The 26238-nt window shown below is 35.5% G+C and overlaps 1 protein-coding gene and 1 non-coding gene across 2 annotated transcripts; one reads left to right on the forward strand and one right to left on the reverse strand.

Annotated features, from left to right (window-relative positions):
• Positions 1 to 5179: 5179 nt before the first annotated feature.
• Positions 5180 to 5286, reverse strand: LOC111893209 (small nucleolar RNA R71). Its single transcript, XR_002850838.1, has one exon. It is a non-coding gene; the product is annotated as a small nucleolar RNA R71 (small nucleolar RNA).
• Positions 5287 to 6079: 793 nt separating this feature from the next.
• LOC111893185 (uncharacterized) lies at positions 6080 to 7300 on the forward strand. Its single transcript, XM_023889253.1, has one exon. The coding sequence runs from the start codon at positions 6080 to 6082 to the stop codon at positions 7298 to 7300; it is 1221 nt and encodes a 406-aa protein (XP_023745021.1).
• The last annotated feature ends 18938 nt before the right edge of the window (positions 7301 to 26238 follow it).

The following is a 26238-nucleotide window of genomic DNA, read 5'->3' on the forward strand; positions in this document are numbered from 1 at the left end:
TACCCCTGCTCTAATTTTAACCATATCCAAGGCGTAATTCCATGTAATCTTTCTAAGTCCACCAATGGCCTACTAATGGCCCAATTTTCTGAATTGGGCCCAACTTCTCAAATGGGCCTTACCTAAGCCCAAACATGTCCTTAGTCCAATATCTGACTTCTGATGGCCCATTAAGGCACAATAGCTTATAAGTCCAAAGATTGACCCAAACTGACCAAAAGACGTAAAGCCCATATCTGATGAGTACGCTGGGCGTACTCAGCTGTACACAACGTATATACCTGTTGTGTGGCTTATACATTATACGTACCTGCATGTACGCCTGATATTTGCATTTTTAGCCATATTTTTATGTTTGATTTTTATCATTTATTGGCTAATTAATTGCATATTATGGACAAAAGATACTTAATATTGTTCAAATTATATTTTCAGTCCAAAAAAAGAAGCTCGGAAGCAAAAGGAAGCAGGAGATATGAACGGAAGCTCGGGAACGAAAGAAGGAAGAAAAAAGGCTAATTCTGAAGCTACTCGGCGAGTAGGATCATCTACTCGACGAGTCGACATGAAGATTCGTGAAGCGACACGTGGAGTCCTTGCCGTATACGGATTCCTCAAGGGGGACTCGGCGAGTCAGATGTCTACTCGACGAGTAGCCCTTGTTTTGAGAAAACTATAAATAAACTTCACAAACCCGAATTGAGGACTCTCTCTGTATTTTTGGTGGAACACTTGGCGATCAAGGAACCCTTGGAGCTTTGGAAAACAATTGAAGAACCCTAATCCTTCATTCTTAAGAGACTAAGGCACTTTAGGTTTAATTTTCCACTTTTCTTTTGCATTGAATCATGTTGGGATTATTTGAATTTGTTTTTAAGCTCTCACACACTGAATTCATGAACTAATTTCTTTAGTTTCTGTTTGGGGAAACAATTTTGCTCCTACGGTTTTGTCACACCCCAAAACCAAGAACGGCGGAAACGTTTGGGGCAGAGTACGTCATGTAAAGTATCACAACAATGCAAAGTAGTAAACAAGCAACAACATCATCCATTACATTAATAGTATAATTTTAATTACTAGTGTGTTCTCTCAAGGTATAAAACAACATAATGAATATTCAAAATAAAAGACGAGTCTTGACCGCTCCGTCTTCACAAAACCTGGTCGTCGTACCTGTCTATTTGTGACCTGAGAATAAAAGTTATTTTGAAAGCGAGTATCAGCAATAAAGCTGGTGAATTCATAAGTATTTATGTGTATTTAATTTGTAAAACTGTACAGAAAAGACTTGTAATTGTTTGAAGGAAAGTTTGTATAAGTATGAAAATGTTTGTAAGTAATTGTAAACGTTTGAAAACCCAAGAAAATCTCATATTTCCTACTCGTATAAAACTAGTCTTCTACCAAGACCCGACTGTTTTGAAAGAAGCCTTCTACCAAGACCTGACCGTTTTGAAAGTAGCCTTCTACCAAGACCCGACTGTTTTGAAAGTAGCCTTCTACCAAGACCCGACTGATTTGAAAGTATGTGTCACTGTATATGTGACGGTTTTCCCTTGTATAACTATTATTATTATAAAACTATTGTGTACCTCATCGTTTATGTGTATGTGTCACAATATAAAGGTAATAAGGAAACTAGTCTAACTATATCAAATATATTCCACCTCATCGTTTATGTGAATGTGTCACAAAGTAAAGGTAAGAAGGAAAATAATATAATAACTAAAATTGTATCCTTTTGTACTAGGATATTCACGGCGTGGAAACTCGCCGAAAAGTACAACCGTAGACACCCGTCGATGTACATTTTCCCTACTATAGCTAACAGCCTTGGGGGTGGAATGGTAAGTCCTGAAACGTATGTAATAAAATCTAAGTAATAGTATCTATGTAAACGTATCTATGTAATCGTATCTATGTAATTGTATGTCTTGTAATTGTATGTCTTATAATTGTATGTCCTATAATTGTATGTCTTGTAATTGTATGTAATGTATTAGTATAGACTCATGAATGAACTAACTCTTGTGTGATTCCTTGTACTTGGAATAGGAAATAGTATCTCCTAACTATACCTATTATAGCTACTAGTAATGTACGTGTATAACCGAAGTATGCCTTTGCTACCCAAAGGTACTGAACTGACTAATGGAACTTTTATGTCTATATATGTATACATGATATATAACTAATATTTAGATGACATTCGGACGAATAACCGATGCCCTAAGGCCACATCCCAACGAGGAAAAGGAAATAAAGCGAGCTAGCCGTCCTAAGTCCTTTAAACATTACTTCTATAACTATATATATATATATATATATATATATATATATATATATATATATATATATATATATATATATAGGCATGCATTTGACAATATAAAAGTATAAAAGAAGTTTTGTAAAACCTTTCAAAAGTTTAATAACTAATAAATGATGACTTGATGTCAGTTTGTAAAATGATTTGAAAGCAGTTTGTTTGTTAAGAACAGTTTTAAGTCTAAGAAAACCTTTGTTTGAAACACAATTGTAACAGAGTTTGAAAGGAAAAATACAGTACGTAATACAGTTTGATAAAGAGTTTTAAACAATGTAAAAACGTTTGAGAAAGCCATTTGAAGTAATTTGTTTGGTAAAACAGCTAAAAGTGTAGTAAATCCATTTATACGCTAGTTATTAATCACATGTGATCGATGTACTAACTAGCATGATTCAACTTGTATTCCCCCCTCCCCCCATAAAAGCATTTATAAAAATTTAAAAACATTTAAAAGGGTTATTTAAGGGGTATGAACTCACCTGCAGTGAGTGGATCGTATGGAAGTGTCGGACAAGTGCTTGGTGTCAAGTGAAGACTTACACACACACAATTATCCTAATAACATATAAAGACATATGTATTTATATAATTAGTGATTATAACACTAATTAGACAAGTATAAACATCCTACTGTTAGGAAAACACTTTAGTCAAGTGCTAGGAGGTCATTGGGTTGCAACAAAGGATTGCAAGGCATCGTATTTGAGTTTATGGTCAATGGACCATACTTAATGGAGTTTACGGCCCAGGGGAGTTTACTCCTGGCCGTAAACTCTATAATGGGTCTCCATTTGAGGCTTAAACGCAAGGTGTCTTAAGTGGTTAAGTGCTTCAAGGCTAAAACAAGAGGCTAGGTGAGTTTAAGGTCCAAGAATGACCCTATCTTGTGTTTACGGCCTGGGGACCACTTCCCCATGAGTTTATAGCCGTAAACTCATGGTAGGAAGTACCATATCGTTGCTTGAAGTCCCTAGTTCAATGGTGGTTGGTTCTAGGCTAAGTTCTAGACAATTGGAAGGAGGAAAGGGCATCATTGCACCCTTATAGGGAGTTTATGGCCTTAGGATATTATTGGCCGTAAACTCTCATTCAACCATTGATTCTTCTAAGCTCTAAACATGTTAAACCTAGTGTACAACGAGTTAGAACAAGAGTACTTACGATCTAGGAGCTTGAATGGTCGTTTTTTTGCCAAGAACACTAGTGTGTGTTCTTGGTGAAACTTGAAGATCTACAAAATGGAATGATTTCACAGATGAAATCATGTAAGATCACTAGATCATGTAAGATATCAACTAGTTAGGACAATAAACTTATGAGTTTTGAAGATCGGGGACGAAGATCTGGATGATACTTGAGAGGATTCGGGAGGAAATCAGCCAAGGGAAATGAAAGAATGAACTAATGGCCAACATATCATCATATGGGGTGGAGTTTACGGCCCACATGGAGTTTACGGTCGTAAACTCCCATGTGGTGACCATGAACTCCAGGTCAAGGTGTTTCAGGCTCGAACTTTGTGTTATAGCTTCAGCAGATAAACCCCGACACTTATCCCTTAAGTGTAAATAACAATTAATCTATCATATTATCATAAAAATTAACCATAGGAGTAAAAGATTTGAACCTAAACAGAAACCCTTTTTGATCATTGAATTTAGCTTTTTTTTTTTACGTGTTTTCAGCTTTTAGTTGAGTAGTTAAGTTTTAGTTAAGTTTCTAGTCTTGCAAAACTAGAGAAACCCTTATTTTCTATTACTTTTTTTAGTTAATTCTAGTTGTTAGTTTTAATTTTCCGTTCCCTGAGTTCGATACCCTACTTATTTAGCTTTACCACAATTGAAAGGTCCACTGCCTTTGTGTGTCAATTTATAATTAAAAGTAGGATTAAAACTAGTTGAGTAAACACACATCAAGTTTTTGGCGCCGTTGCCGGGGAACGGTTCAAAAATTAGCACTAATTTCTAATTTTATCGATCCTTTGTGTGAGATTTATCTTGCACGAAGTTATTTTTAGGGAATTTAGTTATTAGGATTAGTTTTAATAGTTTTCTGTTTTAGAATTTGAATTAGAAAATTTTCTATTTCTGCCTTGAACTCGCCGAGTACAGTCGAAGCTACTCGGCGAGTCCGTCGCAGTTTCACACTTTTGTTTTTATTTACTTTTTGTTCTTTTTACGCGGTTTTCTTACTTTGGTTGCAGTTTTTACATGACCCAAGGATCCAATACGCCTTTAGTCGCTCTACTTGAAGACCCGAAGTCCGCCCTAAAGAAGAACAAAGGAAAAGTCGTTGGAGAATCCGCTTCTTCGAAGAGCTTGCCTTTGAAGAATCTAAAGTCCGTTTTCAGCAAGAAGAAGAGCAGCAAATTGGGAGCATCCATCACCTATTCCTTGGCAAACGAAGACCCAATCAAGCGAATTTGGAGAAGACAACGATCTAGAAGGTGACTTTGACAACACCATGGAGAACATTGATGAAGTTCCCATGGGCGAATGGAAGAAGAGGATACGAGATGACACCGGCCTCGGACTTGTGCAACCCGCAATTCCCGCAACTACCACTTTTGAGCTCAAAGGTCACATACTTGCTCAACTCAAGGAGATCCCCTTTTACGGAAAAGACCACGAAGATGCTTATAAACACTTGGATGAAGTCAATGATGTAGTTGATTACTTTAATGTTCCAAATGTGTCTTGCGAAACCTAACTGCTTCGTATGCTTCCAGTTACATTAAAGGGTGCTGCAAAAGATTGGCTCAAGTCACTCCCTCCCGGATCCATCACTACATGGGCTAAGATGAAAGAATAATTCATTGACCAATTTTGCCCACCTTCTAAAATAGCGAAGTTGAAGAAAGCTATTGCCAACTTTGAACAACAACCTGGAGAGTCCCTTTATGAGGCATGGGAGAGGTACAAAAGTCTACTAAGGAATTGCCCACATCATGATCTTAATAGCCAACAAGAAGTCTCCATCTTCTATGATGGAGTCAATGCTACAACCTCAGAAGCTTCTTGACTCACAAGGACCCCTCACAAAGAAGGCACCCCCGGTGATCAAGGAATTAATTGAGGAGTTCTCTAAACATTGTAGAGAATATCACAACCCACGAAATGAAGTAAGTAGGGGGTAGTGAACACGGTTAACGATGGCATGGCGGCAATGATGGCTAAACTAGATAGTTTAGATAGGAGGATGACTAAGATGGATCAAACAATCCATGCTATTCGGGTAGGATGTGAGAATTGTAGAGGACCTCACCTCACAAAGGATTATGACTTGGATGAGAATGGAAACAAGAAGGCTCAAGTATTCTATTCAAGTGGCGACAGATTTGATGATAATTGGCAGAAACCAAAGACGGAATGGCTCCCGTATGACGAATACAAAAAGGCAAAGGAGGAGAAATTCAAGCAAAAAGAACGGGGTTACTATCAAAAGGAGGAACCGGTTGTCGAGAAGAGAGCTGATTTAGAAGAGATGCTTACTAGATTTATAGCCGCGTCCGAGAAACGACACAATGATACTGATGCTACACTTAAAGATCAACAAAACATGTTGAGAGAACACCAACTTATAATGAAAGATCAGCAAGCCTTACTTAGGAATCAGCAAGCATCCATTCTCAACATAGAAAAGTAGCTAGGGCAACTTGCACAAAAAGTGAACGAGAGAAGACCGGGTGGACTTCCAAGAAATACCGAAAGTAACCCGAAAGGCGCACATATAAACATTGTCAAAACTATGAGTGGGAAGATTATAACCTTTCTGGCCCCTATTCAGAACGAAGATCCGAAGCCGGTGCAAGAGAATGAGTCAGAAGGGCAGAATCAAGATCAGAACCAGCTGATCCCAGACCCTACTCGCCGAGTCCACGACATGGACTCGATGAGTCCAACACCTGATCAGAAAAATAAACCTCCTATTAAGCCATATCAGCCTCCACTGCCATATCCAGCCCGAGCTAGACAAGAAAAGATTGAAGAAGACTACCAGAAATTTCTAGAACACATAAAGGCTCTTCAAATCAACATACCATTTATAGAAGCGGTTGCCAAAATACCAAAATACGCCAAATTTCTCAAGGAGCTTCTAACTAATAGAAGAAAGATGGAAGAAGTGAAGAAGGTGATCGTAAATGAGAACTGTTCAGCTGTTATGTTGAACAAACTTCCTAAGAAGAAAGGAGATCCGGGAAGTTTAACATTGCTCTGTCAATTTGGAAACTTGGCCACCATTTATGCACTAGCTTATTCAGGTTCAAGTGTAAACCTCATGCCTTATTCATTTTTCAAAAAGTTAGATCTCCTCGAGCCAAGACCCATTCGCATGGCAATCCACCTAGCAAACAAAATGGTTACATTTCCTGGGGGAATTTGTGAAGATCTTTTGGTGAAGGTGGACAAGCTCGTGTTCCCTGCGGACTTTATAGTTCTAGACATGGAAGCAGATCCCCAAGTCCCAATCATATTAGGAAGACCTTTTCTTAATACATCAAGCGCTATAGTCGACATGAGAGATTCTAAACTTACCCTTCGGGTAAGGGACGAATCAGTCACTTTCGGAGTTGATCAAGCCATGAAGCATGCAAGGAGTAGTGATGACACGGCATTTTCGATTGACATGTTGGAAGAATTTTCAGAAGATTGGAAAGAAGAAAAGCCAAGCAAGTCCACCGTTTCATTTGAAGAAGAGTTTGATGCTGAAAGGGACCTGATGGAGTTAGAAAGACTGCTCGAGGAAGCCGAGTATGACGATCTGATCAGAAGTGCAGAAGAACCGACTCGCCGAGTACCCTTGACCGACTCAGCGAGTTCATTCGAAGAACCCTGTACAGTCGCGAAAATTACATTGGACTCGACGAGTCCCCTTACTGGACTCGACGTGTTCAGTATACAGAACACAAAATCTGAGCTCAAGGCACTACCAGATCACTTGGAGTACACATTCCTTGAAGATGGCTAACAAAAACCTGTAATTATAGCTGTTGATTTGGCCAAACATGAGAAGGAGAGCCTTGTGGGTGTACTAAAGAAGAGGCAAGGTGTTATAGCATGGAAGATAACTGACACAAAGGGAATTAGTCCAGCCTATTGTTCCCACAAAATCAACCTAGAAGAAGGATCAAAAGCTGTAGTACAACGCCAAAGAAGACTCAACCCGAACATGCAAGAAGTTGTGAAAAGGGAGGTCGTAATTTCTAGATGTTGGAATCATTTATTCGATCTCCGATAGCCCATGGGTGAGTTCGGTCCAAGTAGTTCCGAAGAAGGGAGGCATGAAGGTAGTGGCTAATGAAAACAACGAATTAATTCCAACAAGGACGGTAACCGGGTGGCGAGTTTGCATAAACTATAGGAAGCTAAATGAGGCCACATGCAAGGATCACTTTCCATTGCCTTTTATCGATCAAATGCTTGAGAGGCTTTCCGGTCATCTTTATTATTGTTTTCTCGATGGGTTTTCGGGGTACTTCCAAATTCCAATCGACCCACAAGACCAAGAGAAGACCACTTTTACATGCCCAAGTGGGACATTTGCATATAGACGCATGCCTTTTGGGTTATGCAATGTACCAGCTACTTTTCAAAGGTGCATGATGGTTATCTTTCATGATATGATTGAAAGGTTCATGGAGGTGTTTATGGATGACTTCTCGGTTTTTGGGTCCTCTTTTGAAGATTGCTTGTCCAACTTGGATCTAATGTTAGCAAGATGTGAGAAGACCAACCTTGTCCTTAATTGGGAGAAGTGTCATTTTATGGTGAAGGAAGGAATTGTGATAGGACGCAAGGTCTCAAGGAGGGGGATAGAGGTGGATAGAGAAAAGGTGGACACTATAGCCAAATTGCCACCTCCAACAAATGTCAAGGGAGTAAGAAGCTTTTTAGGCCATGCGGGGTTTTATAGGCGCTTTATTAAAGACTTCTCCAAGATCACAAGACCCTTGACTCAACTACTTTTGAAGGACGCCCCATTCAACTTTTCTAAGGAATGTCTTGAAGCCTTTAACTTGTTGAAGGAAAAGTTGACTACTTCACCTATTATGGTAGCTCCAAATTGGAGTCTCCCTTTTGAGCTAATGTGTGATGCTAGTGACTTTGCGAAGGGAGCTATTTTGGGACAAAGAATTGAAAAGCATTTTCAGCCAATCTATTATGCAAGCAAGACATTAAATCCAACTCAAAAGAATTACACTACTACCGAGAAGGAGCTGTTAGCAGTGGTATATGCTTTTGACAAGTTTTGGCCTTACTTAGTTTTATCCAAGACAATCGTTTTTACCGATCACTCCGCGTTGAAGTATTTATTTTCCAAACAAGATGCGAAGCCTAGATTGATACGTTGGGTTCTACTTCTACAAGAATTTGATATCGAAATACGCGATAAAAAGGGGATGGAAAACGTAGCTGTCGATCATTTATCAAGACTAGAGAACCCACTTTTAGAGAAGCTAGAAGAAGATAAAATTGGGGATGATTTTCCCGATGAGTATATATTGGTAGTAGCGGGAGAAGTGCCATGGTTTGCGGATATAGCAAATTATTTGGCAACCAAATACATCCCAAAGGATTTAACTCACCAACAAAAGAAGAAATTCTTTTCGGAAATTAAATACTACTTTTGGGACGATCCATATCTTTTCCAAAGCTGTGAGGATGGAATGATAAGAAGATGTGTATTCGGGAAGGAAAGTCAAGACATTTTGGCACACTGCCATAGTGGACCCGCCGGAGGACATCATGGAGCACATTACACTGCGAAGAAGATTTTTGATATTGGATTCTATTGGCCTACAATTTCCAAGGATGCTACTCAATATGTCAAGGAATGTGACTCATGCCAAAGAGCGGGAAATATATCATCCCGAAATGAAATGCCCCAACATAGCATCCAAGTATGTGAAATATTTCATGTGTGGGGGATTGACTTCATGGGACCCTTTCCCATGTCTAAAGGAAATAAATACATCTTGGTGGTGGTTGATTACGTTTCTAAATGGGCGGAGGCACAAGCATTACCCACTAATGATGCGCGAGTAGTGGTACGATTTTTAAAGAAATTATCCTCAAGATTTGGAGTTCCTAAAGCTCTCATTAGTGACCGGGGCACTCACTTTTCCAATGATCAATTAGCTAAGGTGTTGCAAAAATATGGTGTTCACCATAGATTTTCAACATCCTATCATCCTCAAACGAGTGGGCAAACTGAAGTTACAAATAGAGCATTGAAGTGAATACTAGAAAGATCGGTTGGAAGTAATAGGAAAGAGTGGTCGGATAAGCTTGATGATGCATTATGGGCGTTTAGAACAACTTTTAAGACACCTATTAGCACTACACCATATAGGCTAGTCTATGGAAAACATTGTCACTTGTCGGTTTAAATAGAGCACAAGGCTTATTGGGCTTTAAAGGTGTGCAATTTTGATCTAGCTGAACTTAGAACTAACCGGTTAATGCAAATGAATGCCTTGGAAGAACTTAGGAATGAGGCATACACTAGATCCTTGATTTACAAAGAGAAGACCAAGAAGTGGCATGACAAAATACTCAAGGGTCATAAGGACTTTTCTGAAGGACAAAAGGTGTTACTTTTTAATTCAAGGCTCAAACTATTTTCGGGCAAGCTTAAGACACGATGGGATGGTTTATTTATAGTAAAGTAAATTTTTCCACATGGAGCTATTGAACTAATATCAAGAGATGGAACTCCTTTCAAGATCAATGGTCATAGGGTGAAAAGATATGAAGAATGAATTCCGAAAAATGAAGAACTTGAAGAAGGGCTACTGCTGGAAGGGATTACAGAGACGTAAGCAGGAAGGATTCCAGCTAATGACTCCTAAAAAAGAAGCGCTTAACGGGAGGCAACCCGTCGAAAGAGTTTGCTTTCTTTTCTTTTTCATTTTTTATTTTGCTTAGGGTTTGTTTTTATCAATCTTTTTCTGTGTTCAAAATGATTGCTTGGGGACGAGCAATGCTCAAGTGTGGGGTGGCATATGTTTTATTTTGCAAACTCAAAATTTTCACAGAATGAAAAACTCGACGAGTCTCTAAGGCTACTCGACGAGTCCATTTTAAAAATCCCGAAAAATCGATAAATCAGGCATCTACTCGCCGAGTAGGTCCGCCTGCTCGACGAGTACACATATTTACCTGGAAAAAAAATCATTATTTTTATTACATTCTGTAAAAGAGGGTTTTTACCCTAATTTGCAAATACTCAGCCATTCAAACGAGCAGCCTCCCCACACTCGACGTGCAACACTCTCAAGCATCCATCTTGATTCTTCTCTTCTTCTGCGAATTTCAACCAACAAGATTTCCGATTATTTTTCCTGCATTTTTGGAGCTTTCTCACACAAGATATGACACCCAAGGCATGGATGAGCTATTCCCATGTCTAAAGTCAATTGAAGATGGAGCTTTAACATGAAGAAGATCGACCTCGCCACTACTACCCCAGGGGAGTTTGTTCCAATTCTCTCTTTATTTTATTATTCTTTATCATGCATAATATGCAATGGGGACATTGCACAAATTAAGTGTGGGGTAGGGGTTGGTTACATTGGTTTACATTAGTTAAAATTTTAGTTACATTTTGAAAATTTTAAAAAATTTGCATACAATTTGCTAGGATTAATTTAGAAAATTTTGGTAAAGCAGTTAGGAATCATGCTAGTGTTATGTTTGATGATTGCATGAAGACCCAATTGTTTAGTTGAGCTTATACACGTTATAGTGCATTTGTGGCCCCCTTTATTCTAGTGAAATCATGGGACAAAAACACAACCTCGCTTAGTTTGAGGGATGCAATAAGTTTAGCATCGTGTACTTGAAATGTATCCAGGAAAATTATTATCCTTAATCAATAAAGTTTGAAGTTGAGCGCCCCTGCTTAAGCATGTAGGGTTTTGAGTGAAAAAAAGTGAGGTACATGTAAAAAAAGAGAGAGTTACAAGAAAAGTTGTGAGAATTTTGGAGCAATTAAAGTAAAGATTAATAGATCAAAATTCCAAGAATTCAAAAGTTAAAGATACCCAAAAATCAAAAAGTTGGCAATTTTGAAGAATTCAAAGAAATCAAAGTTCAAATTATCAAGAAAGTGAAGAATTCCAAAAAGTTCCATAGTGGTATCAAAGAATTGTAATTTTTAGAATATGTATGCTTGGGTTGCTCAACCAAAAATACCTTGAGACCGGGAGGTTTTCTGCGGATGGATTAGGAGGGATGCATAAAATGATCATTGTTCGGAAAAAGTGGGCGAATGTTTATGAGGATTGTGAGTATTTAGGATTAAGGGGGATCCTTAGGAAAATTATTTAGACACAAATGCATGCGTTGCGGTCTTGACATAATGGTTGGGTCGGATCGGGATTGTCTATGTAATATTGGTATGCTTAATTTCAGTTTTGCTTGGAGGCAAGCAAAAGTCAAGTGTGGGGTATTTTGATATTTTCATTTTAGCTATATTTTTATGTTTGATTTTTATCATTTATTGGCTAATTAATTGCATATTATGGACAAAAGATGCTTAATATTGTTCAAATTATGTTTTCAGTCCAAAAAAAAGAAGCTCAGAAGCAAAAGGAAGCAGGAGATATGAACGGAAGCTCGGGAACGAAAGAAGGAAGAAAAAGGCTAATTCTTAAGCTACTCAACGATTCGACACGAAGATTTGCGAAGCGACACGTGGAGTCCTTGCCGTATACGGATTCCTCAAGGGGGAATCGGCGAGTCAGTTGTCTACTTGACGAGTAGCCCCTGTTTTGAGAAAACTATAAATAAACTTCACAAACCCGAATTAAGGACTCTCTCTGGATTTTTGGTGGAACACTTGACGATCAAGGAACCCTTGGAGCTCTGAAAATGATTGAATAACCCTACTCCTTCATTCTTAAGAGATTAAGGCACTTTAGGTTTAATTTTCCAGTTTTCTTTTGCATTGAATCATGTTGGGATTATTTGAATTTGTTTTTAAGCTCTCACACACTAAATTCATGAACTAATTTCGTTAGTTTCTGTTTGGGGAAACAATTTTGCTCCTATGGTTTAATTTACTCTTTTGATTAATTGATTAGTTGGTGATATTGTTAAATTAAGCTTGTTAAAAACCCTTATGCATTAACCATAACTGTTTTCTGATAATTGCTAAGTGATTAAGCTGCATGTACATCTCTTAATTGCGTATCTCATATAATTTATGTGAACACAATACTATATGCCTAGGAATAATGAACATGAAACTAGGATTAATTAGAGAATGGGTAAATTAATGTGTGAGCTTGTGTGATACACCATCAACAAGAGGTTAATTGAATCACCAAATTTAATTAGCTAGCTACAAGTCTTATTTAACTCGAATAATTAACCTAGGAAATCTATTAGTTTAATTAACTGGCCATTGCTTGAATTGGTATGTTTTCTAAGGATTAGTAATAGTGACTGCGAATCTAATCACCAGAATCGGTAACCAATAACAATTAATCTATCATATTATCATAAAAATTAACCATAGGAGTAAAAGAGTTGAAACTAAACAGAAACCCTTTTTGATCATTGAATTTAGTTTTTTTTACGTGTTTTCATCTTTTAGTTGAGTAGTTAAGTTTCTAGTCTTGCAAAACTAGAGAAACCCCTATTTTCTATTACTTGTTTTTAGTTAATTCTAGTTGTTAGTTTTAATTTTCCGTTCCCTGAGTTCGATACCCTACTTATTTAGCTTTACCACAATTGATAGGTCCACTGCTTTTGTGTGTCAATTTATAATTAAAAGTAGGATTAAAACTAGTTGAGTAAACACACATCAACGCCTAACGTACTTCTCTGTTAAGCTCTTTTCCCATTAAGCACTTAATGCTCTACTCCAGAGGCTATAATCACAGATCCAAGTCCTCTTCAACGTCTTAATCCATAAAGTCGATTACTTAGCAGCTTGCAACCCACCAAATGAACCCAAACTTGGAATATAGCCACAAACTTCCATGGAAATGGCTAGATCTCATGCATGGTCACAAATGGACCTTAAATATTGAAACTTTACAGCTTATGGGACTTATATGACACTAAGGGTGGCAACCCTAGACCTAGAAGCGCGGTTGATCACTAAAAACCCATTCTTGGGACCTAAAAAGGTCCAAAACTCCATTAACATAGATCTAAGCATTCATGAGGCAAGTTGGAAGCTTTTTACCTCAAATGAGTGCCAAATAGTGGTGCTATCTCAGATCCTTGAGCTCAAGCTACTCAAGTTCTTCTTCTTCAACTTCTTTTTTCTCCTTTCAAGCTTCTAAAAACCACAATGAGCTTCACAATGCCAAAATCACACAAGGATGAGGAATGAACGGCTATCTAGGGTTTCTGAGGTTGGAAGGCTAGTAAAAAGGGTAGGATTTGAGTTATAATATTCCTTATATAGTGCTTAATCCTAAAAATTAGGGTTTATAGACTCTGAATGTACGATGGGCGTACGCCTTCAACACCCGCATCCAAGCAACCTTTTATGCTAGGCGTACCCTAGCTTACGCTAGGCGTACTCTCACACATGCCACCTTGCATGCGTGGTACCTTCTTTCCGCTTTTCTCCATTAGGGGCTAAAATTGACAATAAATTCAAAGTGTCATATCTTCCTCATCTGTGGTCCGTTTCCGACAAACTTTATATCCACGAAAAGGTGGAGAGAAGCCCTATGCTTCATACAAATCCTCTTTACCTAAAGACTCTCGAACAGGAACCCAAATCCTCAAAAGATTGATATGTTGAATTACAAGTATGTCATTGACCTCCAAAGCCATAATCAAACACTTGGGTCTCGTAAGCCCTAATACCCACATCCAAAATGGGCCAAATCCTTCCTTTCTCAAGGCCCTAACCCCATGGAAATTGATGATTGGGCCGCATCCCCTGGCAGCGAAGCACTTTCGGAACCACGTGTTACACTCGGATTAATTAATCTTAGGTGCATGAAATCCTAACGTACTTACATAATAGTTAACTAATATCAACATAGGTTTCAAATAACACAAAGTAATCAACAATAAAAGAATCAATCTAACTTGCAATACCTAGGCTATAAGCTATCCCAAATATCAAGCAACTCTAACATGCAATTCCTGAAAGATCCTTAACCTATCCACAAGCATGTATTTCTAACAATTCTTATATCAACATATATATATAAGCCATATAGATATTTTGGTAGACCACTTCCTTCAGCTCCGAATCAATGTACAAAATGCATCTTCCTTTATTCTTTTAATTTCATCATTTTTAAAAAAGTTTATTAGAATTTCTCAAATCCTTAGTTTGAGTTTGGAATCCCACGAGTGTTATCCAAATCCCTCAAACTAGGGCTTTGATACCAACTTGTAACAACCTAAATTCCAGAATATTTTTTCATTTTTTTAAAATAGAATAAACAAACAATTTTATAAAGTTATATTCAAGTCAAACCATGTTCATAAACCATAATTCAAAAATATAGTAATAAGGAAAACAATGAGGAATATCAAATCAAAAAACCATTAAGATAGAGGAAAGGGGAAAAGATCAAACTATGAAGAGGGAGGTTAGGGTTACTCCTAAGGAGTTCTAGATGAGATATAGGTTAAGAAAATACCCTAAAATATGAATCATTACCATTAAATATGTTGAAAACCCAAAAAATCATGGAGTTGGGCTTGCCCAACTTTCACACTATGGAAGACAATTCTCCACTCCATGACAATTAACGTAGCATGGAAGACAATTCTCCACTACGTGGAAGGCAATTTTCAACTATGTGGCAACAAGTTTTCACCCAAATCCATTCCAGTTTCAAACAGTCATAACTTCTTTGCTTCAACTCCATTTTTGACGATGGGCTAAACCCATGGAGTAACCCATGGATACTCCATGGAGGTTTTAACCCGTGGAGCATGAAGAATATGGAAAGACATGAGTTACATGGTGTAACCATAATAGCCAACATATATAAGGACCCCATGGCTCAAGAAATTGGCACTAGTATGTGTACACATGAGGGCTAGCTGATTTGAGCATAGGAACCTTTTATCTTAAGTTATTCCAAGATGTTGGTGATGTTGTGTGAACCATTGGAGGTGTCACACTTGAGGCACTAGGCTCTTAAGCTCCATGGAATCAAGCTACAACAAAGAGGTATGTAATTCTACTAGAATTTATATTATATGTACTTCATATTATGCTAGTTAGAACAATACCTTGGAAAATTGATATTTGCATGTATAATAGAGAAAACATAGATCCAATGTATTTAGGGTTGCATGTACACCTTAGGAGTGTTAGAATGTTCAAAACCCTTCAGTGGTATCAGACCCTATGCTTGTTTTCAATTATACTTGATGCAAATTGCTAAAAAATGCTGAAAAAAATCAACTTTTTGTTGTTCTGGACAGTGCACTCGCCGAGTCCACTGATGGACTCACCGAGTCCATGCATAAAATCATCCAACTCGTCGAGTTGGTTCATGCACTCAACGAGTTGGACCCCCCAGATAGCATATTTTTGAGGTTTTTGGCTGAAATTGGACTAGGAACATTACCCTAAGCTGTTTTTGAACTTGTAAACCTGTTTTTGATGTGGTAATGTTCATGCTAATCCAATTTCATAGATAATTGTCAATAGATTCATGTTTTGTATTAGTTTAATGGTTAGGCTAATTACATGAAAAGTGTTTGATTTGAATTATCTTGTTCTTATGAGCTGATTTAGATTAATAGAAAAGTTATGTAATAATATGTTTTCAATCCAAACTAATCTAAAAGCTGTTCATTATATGTGGTTTTGTAACTTGTCCTCAAGTTATATGAAAAGTCACATTTATGATTATTAAAACTCATAAGGCTTCCATAAGTTATGAAAAATGGAGAGCCTCATTTTTAAATGTTTTAAAGTCTTCCATAACTTGTCCTCAAGTTATAAACTTGAAGAGTTTTTCATTAAAAGTACTTTAAACACATAATTTATGGAATTGAAAAGTTTTTGAATAGTTCAAAACTTGCCCTCAAGTTTTGGAATTTGTAAAGTTTCCCCTCATGCATACTTTAATCCCAAGTTAAGCCCTTAGAATTTTAAAAGTTAAAATTCAAACCTTATACTTTATAGTATTATAAGTTAATAATATATATATATATATATATATATATATATATATATATATATATATATATATATATATATATATATATATATAAGAACAAAGTCAGTCTTACCGTTAGTAGGCCCATTCACGAAGCCGGTCTATAAGGGGGGTATAAGGTTACTGCCTATAAAATGGCAGTTTAATGGGTGTCCACTCTCACCCACCGCTTCCTTGACTGGTGGAGGGTCGTTAGCCGAACGGGTAGGACAAGGACTAGAATTTTCCCTTCATTAAAAGTATTAATGATAAATACTAAGTAACTAAACTATTATGAATTCCCAATCTTAGTTACTTAGGAAAATGTGAATTTGGTGCTAACCCATGAAATTACACTTTGTACTTCGCTTAAGTCGGTTAGTGGAGCGCGGGTGGTTAACCGACACACTAGCTTGATTTAACAAGGTAGGCAAAGGATAACTTAATGTTTGTCATAGTATCGGTGGAACGCGTGTGATTAACCGGCACATCGATTGAGTGGTAAATATTAAGGGTACCAAGTATATTTTCATGGTTATTCACACCTTGTTTTGTGATCCTCGACATCCCATTCACAAAATTTGAGAAGGGACAATCGAGATTGAAACATGCCATTGAAAATTCCAATGAATCTCAAAAGATCTAGGAGTTTCAAATCCAATTAAAACCTAATAAATTATTTCGTTTTTCATGGTGGAAATTGGTGAATCGTCATTCGCCTACTTTCAAATATTCTATAGCTTGCATTACGGCATCCCTCTTCCAAGTTATAAAATATTGTGTTAGGTCCTAGCCTTAATATTTCATATTGGGTGTTATATTAAGGACTTTAAATCAACTATCTTGAATATCTCCCAAAAGATGTATGGTTCAGACAATTATGATCTTCCCAAAACTCTTGGAACAAGCTTTCCTAATGAAGATGATGTCCCAGAAATCATTCTTCACTCCCTCCACCTCTTCCAATTATTCTCCCTAACCCACAAGTTCAAGGTCACTCAAGCCCTATTGGCAAGCAAGGTCTATGTGTGCTCACATCTTGGAGATGAAGTCACATATTGACAAGCCGGGAGAGTTGGGTGTCAAAGTCTTGAGAAAGTTGGTTGTTCAATTACTTTCTAAGTCACATATTGAGTTTCTTTGGGACTACTATGTAACAAACTATGGCATGACCCTTAATGATCATATCTATTTGCTTGGTGTTGCTGAATCAGCAATGATTTGGAGCTCTGGTAAATCAAATTTGATTAGTAGATCAACTTCCCAAACTACAATGGACATTGACAATTGGTAACATTTGATATCCAAAAAAGCTTTCTCTTCCTAATGGAAAGGGATCGACCATAGTCAACTCGGTTGACCAAATGGTAAAGAGAAAGGCAAGTCTGAGATAGTCCAATGTACCATTCCCAAAGGGTCCATATGGTTCTATTGCCAAAGGAAGGGGCATTGGTTGCAAAGCTTCCCTAACTACCTGAAAGATCTGAGAGAAGGTCTAGTCAAAATTTTGACTCTGCTTCAGGTAAGTCCACTATCTAACTCAATTAAGTTCCTATTTGAAGATTCTTAATACATTTTGATGTATGGCAAGATCAAGCAAAGGGAAGGAAACTTAAAGAAAAGAATGTTGAATCTGATCGCGAAGATGGATTTCAATCGCATGGTTTGAAGATCGGATTTTTGAGCTACTACTTAGGAGTTATGATAGATTGCTAGAAAATATGTAATAGCATAGTTTCTATTTAAAGTTGCATTGTAAGGAAAAAAAAATTCCGCATCTTATAAATAAATAAAATTTTTGTTTTGTTTTGTTTTATTTTATTTTATCTCCTTACAATGGCATTTATGAAAAATTGATATTTATATGTTTCTAGCAATAATGGAAATATGAATTTGATTCTTTCATTTGTGGTAGTGTCTAAATTTATCAAACAAGGAAAGATTCTCATCACCCAAGTTTTCAATTGGACCGAAACTTGGAATCATGCAAGTTGTAGAGTATGATGAATGAGAACTTTCATCTTTGGAAAATTAAGACTAATTCCTTGCTCACATGTATATGTGAGTCAAGTGAAGGACAAAGGGATCTGGTACACTTGGTTGTGCACTGGTCAAGTCCACCACAAAATATTGATAAGAATATTCATCATGACTTACTAAAGTTTAGTAAATATGGTTATACTTACAAGTTTAAGTATAATTCTAACACATTGGAAAAGTCTCGATGTATGGCAGAACGAATGAAAAGAATCAAATTAGGCATAAAGATAAAAGTTTCTCAAATCTAAAAAGATGGGAGAGTACTTTAGTATCATGTTTTGTGATCATCTTAATGATTTAGAAATCATATCACAATTAGTCATCTAAGGACATCTTAGTGCATTCTTATGACTAAGAAGAAGAGTCTTGAATTGTTGAAATGGTTAAATCAAGAAGATGAGTCATACTTCGTTCCAAAAACAATTCTTAGAGTCATACTCCAAGATTGTAACTTGAGTGACATATCTTAAAGAAAGTATTTTTAACACTAGTCAAATGTAAGAGTAATATGTGTCCTACTCTTGTACATTTGAAATTGGTAAGTTGTGATGTTTTGGATAAAACAAAGACCAACTAAGGCCAATTGTGTGAAGTGTTTGTCTTGATAAAGAATACGCACTATCTCTTGAATATTTGGAAAGTGAGTCCTATTTGTCAAGAGGACAGTGGGAGTCTTGAAGATCTTGAAGATCTAATCAAGAATAAAACCTATAGTTTCTCACTACCTAACGACTTGAGGTTTATAACCTATCGTGTTTACATTTTCCTATTTTTGTGCCCATTCCATTTAAAGTTGGCTTTGCATATGAGTTCTGAAAGTTTTCAATTGGTTGCATAACAACTTGGAAGCAATGGCAGACCCTTGTGCTACCAGGTGGCAAGAAGTTAAGACTACACAAGTTCAATCCATATGAGTTTGGATTTGTCACTAACCTTGTCTTGTGATTATGGTTTTGACAAATTCACATGGATAGGAACACATACACCATAAAATCTAAGTGTTATAAGGTTTCTATCTGATTCATGAAAATGATGGTGAGGAAACGCTTTCACTAAGTAGATTTTAAGTAGATAGCAATTGTGATATTTGCATTCTCAAAGTCGTTAGTGGAGCGTGTGTGGTTAACCGGCACACTAACATGGACTTGTGAGGAATGGCAAAGGTCTAAACAATTGACACTATGATTACGACATCCCTTTTCATAGTTCTAAAAATTTTTAGACACACACATGTTTGCTATCTAAGGAAGGTGTATGATTTTGATAAAGTTTTATCAAAGCATCTCGTATCAGAAATTTGAACTTTGGTAAGAAAGTCAATAAAGTATAGGTTTCTAGAAGTCCAACTGATTTCTGAGTACATGTCAAAGCTAGTGGGAGCATAAGTGTTATGCTGATAATTCTCATGTTAGTGGGAGCATGATAATTATGATAAGTGTTGCAAGTTAGCAATGATTATTTATAGAAAACAAAAGGTTTCAATTGGGAAAAGTTGTTTTGCTATAATTAAGAGAGAGGAAATTATACTTAATTTCAATTCTAAAAGCTTAGATTGAGGTTTTAATAATCTTTAGTCAAGGATATATATATGAATTTTATATTGGAATGGCTCAACATAAGGAAATTCTATATATGGGTCCATTATTTGCGTTCTAAAATTCGATTGTGATTACGAAATCCCTTTTCATAATCTGAATTATGAGAACTTGGCAAATAGAAATAGAAATATTATAGCAAAAAGACTGGTCTAGTATCATGTCTTTATGTGAGACATCATGAATCGTGTCCCATATGCTTCGGATATAGGGTCGATTGCATGTGCTATAATATTCATCTATTCTAAATTTTTCCAAATGCCTAGAGCATTAAGAGGGAAAAAATACTAGAACTGGATATGACTAATTTGATTAAGCACTTGTCGAGGACAATCTATCGTTTACCAAAGATTGGTTGCTCAGGGACAGTTGGAAGTATAGTGTTAATTTTGGAAGGACCATGTTGACATATTCTGAAAAGAGGCAACTCTTGTTCAGGAGTGATAGTCAAAATGGGAATATAGAGTTGCCTCCATAGGTGGAAGTTATTTAATATGTGTAAGATTAGAAAACTTAATGCAAGAAGGATGTTTAAATCAATGTACTTTGAATTTGAGACTTCGTTTCCATGGAATGATCTCCATTGGAATACTCTGTAAGGCCGGTTGACAATTCTTTGGATAAACATAGTGTGCATACTTGGTGTATGGCGTGACTAGTGTTTAGGAAAACATAGTGTACATGCTTGGAGCATGGGACAACTATTTTTTTAATTCAAGTATAAAGTTGATAGTTTGAAACAGTATGGAATGAATAATATGTAATTAATATGGTGATAAATAAAAGGTGTTTTATTTATATTCATAAGTTCTGAGACAATATTGGATTCAATTATTCTTGTGTTTCACTTTGCATGTTTTGACTTCCAGAGTAACTAGGTTGTTCTTCCTGAATGACTAAGTTATTCAAACCATCCACAGTCGGTCATCTGTTGGAAGTAGATATGAATTAAGATTGTCATGAAGCTGGTTTGTAGATGTCCAAGGTAGTGGACATAGCAAGAGTTGTTGCAACATTCATGAATGCTCATAAGTTCTGAGTATTGGATTAAACCCACAATCATTTGACTCACTTCATGGATTTTATCACGAGTGATCATTAGACGATAATATCTTATATTCTTCAAACCTAGAGATATGGGTTGTTGCCTATGATTTGGTTATACATTGATTGTACAAAAACGCATTGGTAACTCGATGTTATAAAACGTGCCTTTGTGTATGATTCAACAAGTAATAGAACAAGCATATGAGTCGAAGTTTATCCATTCATTTTACCCTTAAAGGGATAAAAGTGATATATGTGGGCCCCTCGATGATTTAGTGATGACACCTCGAAGTGCTTGGCCAAGCCAGGACTGATTTGATTTGTTAAATTGGTCGATCGTCATAAATCGGAAATCGGGAAACAACAAATGGACAGAGAGAATGATTATAATCCATGTCTCGGTCCATATGATATCTAGAATGGAGGAATATATGATCTTTTATCTAATGGACGCGTCATTGATTTGTTCAGAGTTCGACAACAGCTTTTAAGAGCTACGATTGCTAGTCGGGTTTTGAAGTCATACGCAATAATAGTTTTAGACTTATCCAAGTGGGAGACTGTTGGATTAGTGTCTAAGTCCATAACTATAATTGGTATGTACTTGACCCGATTGGCATGGTTCATTTGGGTTGCATGGCATCGGAACAATTTGGATAGACTTTTGTGAGAAAAGGATATTTATGATTTGTTAATATATTATAAGTTCTAATATATTAATATGAAATCATATTGTTTAATTAGTATTGATCAATAATTAATTTGGAATTAATTTTGTGATCAAAAGGAGACTAATTAAATATATAGGGATTGATTGTGTACATCATTCATTCTTATATATGTGGGCTTATGATCCATAGTTCTTCATGTTGGGATAAACCCATGGAGTAACCCATGGATACTCCATGGAGGTTTTAGCCCATGGAGCATGAAGAATATGGAAAGACATGAGTTACATGGTGTAAACCTAATAGCCACCATATATAAGGACCCCATGGCTCAAGAAATTGGCACTAGTGTGTGTACACATGAGGGCTAGCCGATTTGAGTTAGGCCTGGCAATCGTGTCGTGTTCGGGTTGGCGGGTTGGCGGGTCACGGGTTAGCAGGTTTGGAACATAAACTCATATATGACCCACCAACCCATTTATTTATACGGGTTCACAAGTTGGCGGGTTCGTGGGTCAGATTTGGGTTCGTGGGTCCGAATTTTAGATATTTAAGTCTTAAACATCCAAATGAAAATCAAAAAGATTCATAGAAACATGTTACAGACTTAGCCTTATAGGTTACGACTTATGACCTTAGACCATCCACCACGAGTCATAATGTCAAAACAGTCAAATGGTTTATGAATAAATTGTATATATTATACAATACTTATTAAATATTAATACTTGATACATAAATACATTTAAAAATAAAATAATTCTTTATTAAGAATATAAACGGGTTGGCGGGTCAACCCGTTTATTTTTTGAGAAACGCATATATTAGGGGTGTTCACGGGACGGTTCGGCTCGGATAGTTATAAAATTGTGAACCGTGAACACGGGGCGGGTACCTCACATGGACTAACCGAAACCGAACCGAATTGCTTAAAAAACTGAACTGAACCGAACTATATAAACACGGGTAACCACGATTCGGTTCACGGATAACCGCTAAATGTAAACATTCATCAAAACTATAAACTAAATATAAACCAATTACATGTTCAAAAAATAATTTTTCAACCAACAAATAAATTAAATATGACTTGCAATTTGCCGATGTTGAACTATGTGTGGATCGATCATTTATAGTTTAGAACAGATTCTTCACAAACTCTCTAAAATACTTTAGGTTACAATTACCTGATACAAAGAAAATAATAACATATATGGGGCTAGTTTTCTTTTATTATAATCTAAAAAATTGCGTTGCATTGCAGTAACTAAAATAATAAGCTAGAGTTCTTTGTTTTTCTATTCGCTTTATATATATATATATATATATATATATATATATATATATATATATATATATATATATATATATATATATATATATATATATATATATATATATAACGGTTCGGTTCGGGTATCCACGGATATCTAAATATCAAAACCGAAACCGACTCATAGATACCCAGTTTTTTCGGTTTCGGTTTATTTCAGTTTCGGTTTTTCCGGTTTCGGATTTGGTCGGATCAGCTCGGTTTTTCGGTTTTGCGGTTTTTTTGCACACCCCTAGCATATATGACCCGTTTAATAAACGGGTTGGTGGGTTAGCGGGTTGGCGGGTTGAAAAACTCAACTCAAACCCATTTATTTCGTGTCGTGTCGCGTGTCGTGTCGAGAATTGCCAACCCTAATTTGAGCATAAGAACCTTTTCTCTCAAGTTATTCCAAGATGTTGGTGATGTTGTGTGAACCATTTGAGGTGTCACACTTGAGGCACTAGGCTCTTAAGCTCCATGAAATCAAGCTACAACAAAGAGGTATGTAATTCTACTAGAATTTATATTATATGTACTTGGAAAATTGATATTTTCATGTATAATAGAGAAAACATAGATCCAAGGTATTTAGGGTTGCATTTACACCTTAGGAGTGTTAGAATGTTCAAAACCCTTCAATTATATCATCCTACTTTGCAAATCTGCAATAGGATCCTAATATTTGACTTTACCGGTTAGACTTTGGTCAAACAGTTACTTCTTCATCCCTTAATCTTTGGCTTAAGCCACTGAGTTTGTTAGTCCACAAATAAGATTTTATAACAATAATTTTTTTAATTGTTCGTAACAAACTATATTGACCAAGTCTATTATTGTCAATTTGTTTTAAGTTTAAATAACAAATTATGTTGACCAAGTCTATTATTGTCAATTTGTTTTAAGTTTAAACTTTGTTGACCAAGTTTATTATTGTCAATTTGTTTTAAACTTAAATAACAAACTATGTTGACCAAGTGTATTATTGTCAATTTGTTTTAAGTTTAAAGGTAATTTCTTTATGCCCAATGGTATAATTGTCAACACGAGCACATACTCTACAAATTTTAATTTCTTTCATGAATCTTATATTCTTATTTATGAAAATTATCATTCCAATTTTATCGTCAATCATAAACACTTTCCAAAATAATTATATATATATATATATATATATATATATATATATATATATATATATATATATATATATATATATATATATATATATATATCATGTTTCAATATATAGAATGCAGACATTTATGATTAAATCGTTTAATAAGTAAATATTATCTTTAAATCTTTTCAAAATCATGTACCCTTGTCAATTTAGAAAAAATCATTTAATTTAATCTTATTAAAAATGATTTAATTCATCTATTTTTTATATATATTTATTTAATATAAAATCACGACACATGTTTTCCGATTATACCTCTATATTTATTAACCAATTTTAATTCGTTATTATCTTCACCAATATTATTTAATTCCATTATTTTTATAATCATGAGGACTGTTATAGATGTTTCAACAACTCTATTTGCTAGAGGTGTTGACAAAACTGTTATTTTCATATGTTCAGCAAATAGACATTGCTTACTTTTGATTTATTACCATATCACATTAGACAAACCTCACAATTACAGATGCATTCATTAAAATTAATAGGATATCAGTTTTTTTAGACTGTTATACTAATTATTTTAAATTAATATATACTTTTATTTTAATATTTGATATATGTTATGTATGTTAGGACATTAATATAATTATACCCTATAGAACATAATATAATTTTAAGATCCATTTATAGGTTAAAATTTGTGTAATACACATGTTGATAACATAAATGAGCAAAAATAACAACGTACTTTGAAAGTATGTTGCTATAAATAACAAAAATTGTTCATGTTACTATTTTTTGTTAATAATTTTTTTATAGTTTTTAGAACTCAATAAAATTATATATTTCGGGACATAACCCTAAAATAACAATCGAAATTATATAGGTTTTGTTCATAACTCAAAAATAACAAAGTATACTTCGAAATTAAAAAAAAAACAAATAATATTTAAATAATAAATTTCAAAGACATTTGTATGTTTTTTATGCGTTCATCCACGTTTAATGCGGGTTATAATCTAGTTTATTAAGAAGAGAATAGAAGAAGAAAAAGAGTCAGGCGTGGTAAACAACTGGGCAGGGAAAATGAAAACAAAATCAAACAAATCATAAAACATCACTACGATACGAAGACAGAGACCGTCACATGAGTGGATTAATACACCAATCTATCCATTTATATGCTTCTTTAATACTCTTGTTTTTTAACCAAATGAACACCATTGACTTAACTATGACGACAACCTTTGTTGGTGCAATCTGAATTTGATTGAAAGTTCAATCATTCCTTCCACAAACTCCAAATCGTCCAATAGCAAATACCCACCAACACTTTTTTTCTTTTTTCGTAATTTCTACATGCCGCCGCAAACTCTAACATCTTACTTGTCTTCTCAAAAAGAGGAATCGATATACCTCACCATCTAAAAATTCATTCCCAAATATATTTAGCAAAAGAACACACGCATAAACAGATGATGAGAAGACTCATCGACTAAATTGCATTCCCGACAAGTAACAAAACTCGATATTTGATTTCTTCAAAATCACATTTTCCTGAATTCTAAATATTGAAACTCCTGCATTAATTAATCTAAACCGAAATACTAAAGCACATTAATATCAATAAACTTTAATCGTGTTTTTCAGATTTATTTAACGTTTCATATTGAATCATTAATACTACATTTTAAATTACATAACTTATGTCGATTTGTGTTATAGGTATCAAATTCTCTAAAAAACACAAACAATAATCGGACTTCACTTTTGTTCGGGGGAACGATTTATCAATAACTGTAACTTATCGATTAGGCCTTGGAACCCTCTCTTAATGATAAATCAATAATAACATATAATAATAATAAAATTTATGAACATTGGCGGACCTTAGTGGAAACTTGTGCAACCCCTTAACTTTTTTGGTGCATTGAAAACTTTTTGAAATTTTCTTTTGGGGTGATGTAATTTT

Source organism: Lactuca sativa, chromosome 8, assembly GCF_002870075.4.
Source record: "Lactuca sativa cultivar Salinas chromosome 8, Lsat_Salinas_v11, whole genome shotgun sequence".
NCBI classification, from domain to species: Eukaryota; Viridiplantae; Streptophyta; class Magnoliopsida; order Asterales; family Asteraceae; genus Lactuca; species Lactuca sativa.

Excerpts from the sequence above, each read along its gene's own strand:
- LOC111893185 (XM_023889253.1), top strand. The coding sequence starts at position 6,080 with ATGAGTGGGAAGATTATAACCTTTCTGGCCCCTATTCAGAACGAAGAT.